Source organism: Bos mutus, chromosome 19 (genome assembly GCF_027580195.1).
Source record: "Bos mutus isolate GX-2022 chromosome 19, NWIPB_WYAK_1.1, whole genome shotgun sequence".
In the NCBI taxonomy this organism is placed as follows: domain Eukaryota; kingdom Metazoa; phylum Chordata; class Mammalia; order Artiodactyla; family Bovidae; genus Bos; species Bos mutus.
In genome coordinates this window covers 347164-357365 of record NC_091635.1, presented here as the reverse complement: position 1 = coordinate 357365, position 10202 = coordinate 347164, and the positions used below count along the sequence as shown (strand labels likewise).

Sequence of the window (10202 nt, the reverse complement as noted above, 5' to 3'; positions counted from 1 at the left end):
GGAGGCAAGAGTTCCGACCTGGGTCTTAATGGAGGAGGAGCTTTGCGGGTTCTGGAGAAGGGAGCTTGTCCAGGTTGGAATCCTGCCAGCAGCTAAGGCAATTAAGTGAAGTCAGCAGGGCCTGAGGCAGAGGCTGGCAATAAAGGGAGGAAGTGAGGAAAGCCAGTTAAGCTCGAGTAGAGTGAAAGGGAAAAAAGAAATAAAGGTATTGAAGGGGGAGCTGGGGAGAGAGGGAGCCAGCGGTGGGTGGAGATGTTTGAATCCAGCACAAACGGGGCCCTCTGGACTGGCAGTAAAGGACCGTCAGAAACCAACGGCGGGGGTCACGCAGCTTTCACCACGGCCGCCCCATCCGGCCTCAAACAGGGACCTGGTGTCCCTCCGGAAGGACCTCCGGCTGCCACCTCCCTTCTGCCTCAGCCCTGGAGTCGGGTCCTCCAGACCCTGCCCACTGGGTGCAGGAGCCACCTGGCGGGGGAGGGGGGCGTGGGCCTGGCTTGGCCTGGAACACGTCTCCCGGCCGCGACCCACATCTGGTGCTTCTGGAAATCTGACCTGAACTCTCCCACTCCCGCGCTCACGCCTGTACATTCATCGCCAGGTAAAGGCGCCGATATGTGCATGCGAAGCGGCGGATACAGGAGCGCGCGCACACACACCCCACTATTAAAGAGTCCCCAGGGCCATTTAAGGAAGATGGGGCGTCCTGGGCTGGGAAAGCCGGGAGGCTGGCAACGCCGGTTCCCCGCGCTCCTCCTGGGGACCGGACAGTGGCTCCCTTAGCTCTCGGGATGTGAATGAGCTGGAGAGAGAGGCCGCAGCGAGCGCGGAGAGGCGGGGAGGGGGGCGCGCAGAGCCGGGAGCGCACGCCCGGCGGGGCCGAGGCTCGAGGGGCGGCGCCGAGCGGCGGGGCGCGGGCCGGGAGCGCGGCGGCGGCGGCGGCGGCGCGGAGGGCGCGGGGCGGAGGCGCTGGCCGCGCGGGGAGGGCGGGCCGAGAGGGAGGAGCCCCGGTCGCCGCCGCCAGCCCGCCCGGCGGCCCGCGCAGCCCGCACTCGCCGCCGCGCCTCTGAGTTTGAGCCCCGGCGCGGCCGGAGCGCGCGGCGCGGCGCCGCCCCGCCCCGGCCTCGGCCCCCAGCCCCGGCGCCCCCGGCGCGGCGCGCAGAGGGAGCAGGGCGGGCGGGCGCGGCGGGCCGGGCCGGCGGGCGGCGGGCTATGAGGCGCCCACCATGGTGCGATGCGACCGCGGGCTGCAGACGCTGCTGACCACGGCCGGAGCCTTCGCCGCCTTCTCGCTCATGGCCATCGCCATCGGCACGGACTACTGGCTCTACTCCAGCGCGCACATCTGCAACGGCACCAACCTGACCATGGACGACGGGCCCCCGCCCCGCCGCACCCGCGGCGACCTCACCCACTCGGGGCTGTGGCGCGTGTGCTGCATCGAAGGTACGGCCGGCCCGGCCCCCCCACCCCGCGCGCGCGCCCAGACACACGCGCGCACACACACACACCCGGCTCCGGGCGCCGGCCAGGAACGGGTGGGCGCGGCACTGGCTCCGCGCGAGACACAAAGGAGCCAGAGCGAGCGGGCGGGTCCCGTCGCGGCCACGGGGGACCCCCCAAACACACGGATCCCACAAACTCTCCACTGGCACACGCACACCCCCTCGCACATTGACACAATGAAACACACAGAAACTCACGCGCGCGCGCGCAGCCCGAGACCAGAGCGATCCCGAGGAGCGGCGCCGGGGCCCCCAGGGGAGGTGGAGGCTGGCGAGGGGGCGGGAGGAGGCTGAGGCTGGGGGGAGCGGACGCGAGAGGAGGGGAGGGAGGAGGGGGAGAGGTTGCTTGGCAACCGGTGTCTGTGCGATTGCTATGGGAACTGGCCATCCTGGGGCGGGGCCGGCCGGGGGCGGGGAGCGCGAGGGCCGCTCCGAGATCGCTCCGGGCCCTGCCGAGGGGTGGGAGTGGGGGCTGGGCACCGAGGGGGTCTGGGAGACCCGGGTCGCCCAAGCCTGATGTCTGCCGAGACTTTGCTCCGCCACGTACTCTTCCCGGGGCCGCTGGCCGCTCCTGCCCGCTTGGTGGGGAGGCGAGTGGATGGGGAGCGTCACCAAGTCCCCCGGAGCAGGTCCCGAGGCCGGGGTCTGCAATTACCCGCGGACCAGGGGCGGCCTGGAGGGGCGTGGCCGCCGGGCGGGGCAGGAGGGACGCGACGCTGCGTCCCCAGGTGCGCGGCGGGCCAGCTAGTAGGTGTTGTGAGGATGGATGCCTCCGGGGGCCGGGACTGGGTGCCCCCGGGCAGTGGGGACCGCTCGCTCCGGGGGACCCCGCCAACGGCGCCGTGCGCCGGAGCTGAGCGCCTCCCGCCGGCCCTGCTGCGGAGCTTGCACTAACAGGTGGCCGTCGGGCGGCGGGGTCCCAGCCGGGTTGTGGACGGTCCCCGCTCGTTCTGGGCTTTCAGGTCGGAAAAGGGGTGAGGAGCTGGGGGAGGGTTCCTCCCCACGATCCTCGAACAGTCTCCTCTTTCTTCCTGGTAACCTTCCCGTGTGTTCGCTCCGCCCTCGGGGGGTCAGGAAGTTCGCCTTCAGCCCGACCTCTGCCTGCGGCCCCAGCCCCTCAGCCCCGGCGCAGAGTCCGGCGTGGCTGGGTCTTCGTGGAGGAGCGCGGAGCTCGGGAAGAGGTGGCCCTTCTTCTGGCTTTGGGGTCGTGGTCACGGAGGCCGTGTAGAGAAGGGTGGCCAGGTGAGGCGGCCTTGCACCTCCGCATCCTGCCTGTTCTCGCCTGGAATCCCGCCCCCCGCTCCCTCTTCCTCTGCCCCGCACAGCCTCCCCACCACACACATCCCCTCCCAGCCCAGGCTGCTTTGCCCTTTGAGCCTGAAGCTTATTGCCAGGGCCGAGTGGAGTCTTCTGAGAGCAGGAATGTGCAATCAATAGTTTGGGAAACAGCCCCGGAAAAGCCCCAGAAGGCTCTGTGGGCTCACGATGACACCCCCTCTTTTCTTTTGAAAAACATCATTCCTGGGGTGTAGTTGCTCAGATGGCGAACACCTACTCCTCTCATCTGGAGGACTCACCCACGTCACTCCCCGCCGCAGCACCTGAGTTAGACACAGAAGGAGGCTGCCGGCCCCGATCTCTAACTCACAGGCTCTGCTGGGCGCTGGGTATGTATATGATCCTGTTAAGCCATCCCCCTGTCGTCACCCACACCCACGCATTGACCCCAGGCCTTCCAGTTTTCCTGTCAAAAACTGGAACTCGCTTCTCCACACCGGCAAGCCTGGCCTCTGCAGACTGGCTCGCATGCCTCCTTTATTAATTTCTCATCCTAATTAGGATTGATGCTGCACTTAGCATCTTGCCAGCTGCCTCGAGCCGTTTGCACTGGATGTTCATCAAGAGAGCCCCAAGCTGATCTGGGCAGCTGGCTCCACTGGCAGAGGGAGGGTGGGGTGTTGCCATCTGGGGGACTTTACTGAAAGAGTGGGGCTGCCTCTGTTACCACCAGGAGCTCAGGGGTTCTGGGGGCCAAACCAGCCCACCCCCAAGGGCCAGGACATCCTTGGACCCACCCAGGGCTGGGAGGGCTGGTTCAGGATTCCTCGGTGTGCTCAAAGCATCCTGACAGTCCATCAGCCCGGGCGAAAACTGACAGCTTATCTTCTAAAAGCACTTCGTAGAGTCCAACAGCCTCCACCTCCTATGACCCCCAACACCCTGCCAGCAAGCATTCAGGCTGAGACCCCGCTGGCACTCCCTGGAGATGTGGTCTCCTCAATATTGGCTTGTTTGGGTACAGGGCATTATTTCCACCTGCTTTCTAGCAAAGTTCTCCAAAGCGTTACATGGGGGAAATGAAAAGCTCAAAGCTCTAAGCTGAAATTGAAGAATGGCTGCAGCAGGTAGCTAATAAAGCGCCAGTTGTGACTGTGGGGCTCTGAAGGGTTTGCTGATATCTCCCAAGCAGCAGGTCAGCGTCCTGGTTGTTTCCCAGGGCTGGTGTTGTGGGCAGGAGAGCCCGGCCCTCAGTTCCTCAGGCGTCCTTGCCGTCTGGCAGGACCGTGTGCAGAACACCTACTCCCACCTCACCACGCGGACATCCCCTCTTCCGCCCCCAAAGCCCAGGCTCCCCACGGCCCCGTGTTAGGCAAGCGTCGCAGTCCTCTCGTGCACGTTGTGCGTGTTACCGCACAGCACACTCGGCACAGCTGTGAGGGTGCTGTCTGCAGGGAGGAGCAGGTGCACCGAGAGGCGCCAGGTAGGAGCCTTTGTCTCACTGCAGAGCTCTTCCTGCCATGTCATCCTGCCCTTCTCCAAACTTCTTCTGGTTTCCCATTAAAAATAGAACCAAGCACCTTCCAGGTGGCACAGTGGTAAAGAATCTGCCTGCCATTGCAGGAGTCATAGGAGACGAGGGTTCAATCCCTGGGTCGGGAAGATCCCCTGGAGAAGGAAATGGCAACCTACTCCAGTATTCTCGCCTGGGAGATGCCATGGACAGAGGCGTCTGGTGGCTACAGTCCATGGGGTTGCAGAGAGTCAGACATGACTGAGCACACACGTACACGTGACTACCTAGCGGAGGAGCCCAGCTCTGAGACTGGCTTGTGGCAGCATGAAAGCATTTGGAAGTGAAAATGTTCAACTGACAAACACACTGCGTAACACACACACTGTCCCTTCTCTCTCTTCCCACCACGTTGGGGACCAGCCTGCTCCCCCCCAGCCAGCCACCCACTCCCTCTGTCCCCTAGACCTCCGCCCCCTTCCTTCTTTGAGTCTTAGCTCTCAGCCCAGCGCTGGGGACGTGGGAAAGGAGTAACAAGTCTTTGTGGGCTTTTCCATAAAGCTACCACCACCCCACATTTGTTCAGTCTCTAGTGCATCCTGGAATCAGATGAGGTGTAGAAGAGAAACAAGCATTCCAGAGTGTGTGCGATGAGCTTGGGACGGGGTGCGGGGCCTCCTGTAGATGCAGGAAGAGAAGAGGAGACTCAGGTCTCCGAGTGCAGCAGCTCGTGTTGGCAAAGCACCCACGACCACGCTGAGATCAGATGAGGTGTAGAAGAGAAACAAGCATTCCAGAGTGTGTGCGATGAGCTTGGGACGGGGTGGGGGGCCTCCTGTAGATGCAGGAAGAGAAGAGGAGACTCTGGTCTCCGAGTGCAGCAGCTCGTGTTGGCAAAGCACCTGCGACCACGCTGAGCTGCTGGATGCTGGAGGGACCCAGTCACTGTGGTGCCGTCAAGGGAGCTCCGGGCCCAGAATAAAGGTCCTGGCAGAGTTCAGCGCCCCCGTGTCTGCCAGGTTCCTGTAGAAGGACTGCCCCCAGCACGCCCACAGCACATCTCCGGAGCGCAGCCTGTGTGCCGGGGTTGTCCATGCCTGCTTCATGTCAGCTTGTCCCAGGCGCCTGCTGGGGAGGTGGGGAGACCCTGGACCCTGCAACCTTCCCACCCCACCTCAGGCAGCACCTCTCACACCAGGGACCCAGACCTCACTCACCATGCACACTGAGGAAGAGAAGGTGTCAGTACTGCCCCAGGGCAGGGGAGGGGGAGGCCAGCCAGGGAGGACCACCCAGTGACAACCACCCAGGCCCCACCACCCAGGCCCACTTCCCCAGGGACGCGCTTCTTGCGTCTGGAACCCTCTCTCGGCGGGTCAGCAGGAAGCCCTGCCTTACACCACGCTCCTGACACGGATCCGCTCAGGGAGGTTTGGATCTGAATACCGTCCTTCGCCCACCCTGCTCCAGGCTTGTCCTGTCTGTTTTGCGTCTGTCTTCTCTTGCACTGACTCATGGGCAGCCTGTCCAGTCAGTAGCAGGGGTGTGGGCAGAGAACAGGCCTCCGCACAGCACCCAGCTCACCAGCTGGACCCCTGGCCCCTCCCGGCCCCCCCAGGTTTGCTCGTAGCAGTCATCACACCAGCCTCCAGGACCTGACATTAGTCTGTGTAACTGCCAGCAACTCTGCAGTGTAAGTCTTCAGGATCTGCCTTTGACAGTGGGGGCGGAAGTGAGGGTTAAGATGGCCCCAGCCCCTGGGTGTCGGGGTGCCTGCCCACGTCTGGATGCGATTGGAGCTGAACAGGTGGGCCCAACTTTCTACCTGCTGGGGGAACCCTGTGCTTGAACCACACAGACGGGGCTGGGGTGGGGGCTGTCTGAGTCAGCTCGGCTGCCGTCACAGAATGTGGTCAGCAGAACGGCTCAAACTGCAGACAGTGTTTCTTGCAGCTCTGGAGGCTGAAGCCCAAGACCAAGGTGCTGGGCAGCTCGGTGCCCGGTGAGAGCCGCTTCCTGCCTCGTGAGCGGCCACCCCCTCCCGTGTCCTCAGGACGGGGAGAGCTCTCTACTCTGCTCCCTTATCCCGAGGACACTGACGCCCTCGTGGGGACCCCACCCTCATGACCTCACGCGTCAGCTCACCGCCCAGAGCCCCACCACCGAGTACCCTGGGGGCAGAGCACCAGCGTGGGTCTGGGGAGGACACAGCCTGCAACGGTGTTCTTCCTTCTCTCCCTGCTCTGTAGCTGGTTGTTCTTGTTCAGTCCTGTCTGACTCTTTGCGCCCCCGTGGACTGCAACACACCAGGCTTCCCTGTCTTTCACCATCTCCCGGAGCTTGCTCAAGCCCGTGTCCATTGAGTCGGTGACGCCATCCAACCATGTCATCCTCCGTCACCCCCTCCACCCCTGCCCTCAGTCTTTGCCAGCACTGGGGGCTTTTCCAGCGAGTCGTTTCCTCCCGCCAGGTGCCTGCTGTCTAGTCACCCGGGTGGGCCCTGGCAGCCCTTCTCATGTCTGCCTCCCCTTCACGCCCTGCTCCATCTCTCATCCTCCTCTGTCCTTCACTCCTTTCTCTTTTCTTATAAGAAAAGCCCAGCTGGAGCCGGCTGACTTAGAGAAGAGGAGCTGGGGTTCCTGGTGAACCCCGGCCTGACTTAACGGTCTCACTGCAGACCTGGCTTTGGAGGTGCTCCCTGGCAGGGGCTTCAGAAAGGTTCAACAGGAAATTAAGCACCCTTTAAAATGAATCTCCAGTGTCCATCCGGATGGCCAGGACTCTGGGGACTTCGAGGACATAGTAACAGAAGCCCAGAGTAGAAAGCAACCTCAGGTCATCAGATCCAGGGCGTCAGAGAGCCTGGCAGCCTCTGTCTCCTCATCTGGAAGTGGCTGATCTGGAACATTCCTCCCACCTTTGACCTTCTGCCACTCAAGTCCCAGAGAGCCCCACCCACAGCCTGCAGGCTCTGCGTGGCCTCGATGTGAGCCCGCAGGAAGCTGGTTCTCCAGGTGGAAAGCCTCTGAGACAACTTAGTTCAGTGGCTCTCGGCATACATAGGCTTCCCTGGCAGCTCAGATGGTAAAGAAGCTGCTGGTGGTGCAGGAGACCCAGGTTCGATCCCTGGGTCGGGAGGATGCCCTGGAGAAGGGCATGGCAGCCCACTCCAGTACTCGTGCCTGGAGAACCCCATGGACAGGGGAGCCTGGCGGGCTATAGTCCATGGGGTCACAAAGAGTCGGACACGACTGAGCGACTGACACTTGCACTTTCACCACACCTAGAAGGGTGTGTCCCCGGCCTGCCGGGCACACCTGTGTCCATGCCTTCGTCCACTCACGCCGCCCCTGCTCACGGAGCAGCTGCTCTGTCAGCGTGTGGGAGCCGCCGTTCTAAAGAGGCAGCTGACACTTCCAGGGACCGACGACTGCTCGATGTAAACAGAGTGTGTCCGGGCCGCGTGCTGGAGGAGGCCGGGAAGGGTGGCCTCTGGTTGGGGGGATGGGAAGGAGCTGTCCGAGAAGGGCTGGAGGAAGCGCTTCCAGGAGGAGACGGGCGAGGCCGAGGCAGGAAGGAGCCTGGGGGATGGAGGGCCTGAGGACCCCCTGAGCCGCTTGTTCTTCACTGTGAGGCCTTGTGAGTGTGGATGGTTCAGCAGCATCTCTGGCTTTACTGACTGGAAGCCACTTACCAAGCCACCCACTAAGCTGTGACAACCAAACTGTGTGCAGACTTTGCCAGACGTCTCCTGGGCGACGGGGAGAGGAGCAAGCAGAACTGCCCCCGTGGAGACCTCTGCTCGAAGACAGGAGTCATTTAGGTTCAGGCAGGAGCATACCTGATGCCCGGCACCTGATAGGAACTCCACTATTTCTCTCTTCTTCAAGAAAACATGTGGAGCGTCAGTGGGGGGCAGAGAGCATCTCTGCTGGGGTCAGCCTGGAGTCCGCTTTAGGTGATGGGAGGCGTGAATGGTACCTGGCCCCATTCCCTTTGATGAGTGATGAATTGCAGGTGGGCCAGTCACCTGCCTGGGGGTGTGGCTGGTGTGGCCAGCTCCCTCCACTCTGCAAGCAAAGGAGAGCGAGGCTGGAGAGGGCAGGGGCCTTGCTCAAGGTCACACAGCTCATTAGTGACGGGGCCGGAGCAGAAGCAGGTGGGAGCTGCCTGGTCAGGGCTCCGTCTGCCCAGCTTCCCCCAGGGGCCAGCGCCTGCCTGGGTACCCGGCAGGGTGAAGGAACCTCACTCCCTCTGGGCCTTTCTCTGCCGACCTGCTCCTTGGCATCTTGAAGGCCCTTGAGGAGTCAGAATGGGGCTGGGGTCCACATGGAGCCCCTCATGGAGCTCCAGGGTCTTTGCAGAGCAGACAGCGTGTGTGTGCTCAGCCGTGTCCGACTCTTTGCGACCCCATGACTGTAGCCCCCCAGTATCCTCTGTCCATGGGATTCTCCAGGAAAGAAGACTGGAGTGGGTTGCCATTTCCTCCTCCAGGGGATCTTCCCGCCCCAGGGATCGAACCCACATCTCCTGTGTCTCGCAGGCAGATTCTTTACCACTGCACCACCTTGCCTTCCCCTTATTTCCTCAAACTTGGGAGTTTTCCCCAGAAAAAATAAGTCACCCAGCCTTTTCAGCTGAGCTGAGTGGGGCCCCAGGTTGGCTCACTGACCTCCAGGGTCTAGGAATGAAAGAAGCTGAGCATCCCTGGGATGTTCAGGCCCGTGTTTCATGCCCTCAGAGGCAGAACCACACTGAATGGCTTCTGTGAACCGTGAAATCAGAACCCAAGGGCCCTCAATTAAGAGCCGAAATAGGGTCTAGCACCAAGGCCGCACCCAGGGGTGATGGCAGGCACCCAGGCCACGTGTCCCCCTCCTGTTTCCTGGCGGGCACCAAGGCTGCAGCCGGGAACTCCAGTATCATGGGGAAGGGGCTGGACAGAGGAGGACAGGGGGCCGGCTATGGAAACATCAGGGCGGGCGTCGGCAGACCTGTGCCCAGGCCTCGTGCTGCCGCCAACATCTGGACAGGCTTGTGCGTCCTAACCCTGACCTCCTGGAGCCGCTGAGGGCTTGGCTGTCAGGTTGGCAAGCAATACCTTCTTTCCCTCCATCCCCCCTCCCCCTCCCTCCTCCTCCCCTCCCTCCTCCTCCCCTCCCTCCTCCTCCCCTCCCTCTATCCCCCCCTTCATCCCTCCTCCCCCCTCCCCCCTCCCCTCCCCTCCCCTCTCCCCTCCCTCCTCTCTACCTCTGTCTCCCTCTTTCCTCCCCCCTCCCTCCATCTTTTCTTCCTCTTCTTCCTTCCATCCTCCCGTGTCCTCCCCTCCACTCCCCTGGGTTGTGTGACTCTCCAATGAGAGGTCACTTGGGGACTGCTCTGCTCCACGGAGGCCCTGCAGAGGGTCCAGGATTTCAGGCTCATTTTCTTGGAAACACTTGGCTTGGCCTTTTTCACCCTGACACTCAGCGAGGACCGGCATGCTGGTGGCAGCCTCGCCCTCGGACACGCTCCTGCGTGTTCCCACCTCCAGAGTCAGCTGGCCTCTCTCCCACCCACTCAGTCACTGGTTCTCAGGAAGCACTGGTGACCTGCTGTGTGCTCAGCCCAGGGCCGCCACCGTAGGGATGAGGTCAGACCCCTTACCCGCCACATCCCCACCGGGTTCCTTACAGCCCCCAGCTGGCTCCCAGCCTCTGTCATTTCTCGTCTGGGTTCCCCAAGGAGAGTCCTGACCAGCCTGCCTGCCCCTGCGTGAGCCCTTCTCCACACGCAGCCAGGAAGACCTTGTAAGAATATAAACCAGATCACATCACCCCCAGCTCGATGGCCATCGATGGGACGATGTCAGGCTCGTTTCCCAATCTGTAAAGCCCCAGACACCTAACAGCTCCCACCAGGGGCTT

General features: G+C 62.7%; 1 protein-coding gene across 1 annotated transcript in view; it reads left to right on the top strand.

The window, feature by feature from the left end:
• Nucleotides 1-1005: 1005 nt before the first annotated feature.
• The window catches only part of CACNG4 (calcium voltage-gated channel auxiliary subunit gamma 4), a 49556-nt gene continuing 40359 nt past the window's right edge, over nucleotides 1006-10202 (top strand). Inside the window, exon 1 of the mRNA XM_070388915.1 lies at nucleotides 1006-1446. Within this exon, the coding sequence (XP_070245016.1) occupies nucleotides 1227-1446 (220 nt within the window). The 5' untranslated portion in view covers nucleotides 1006-1226. The remainder of the gene's footprint in view (nucleotides 1447-10202) is intronic.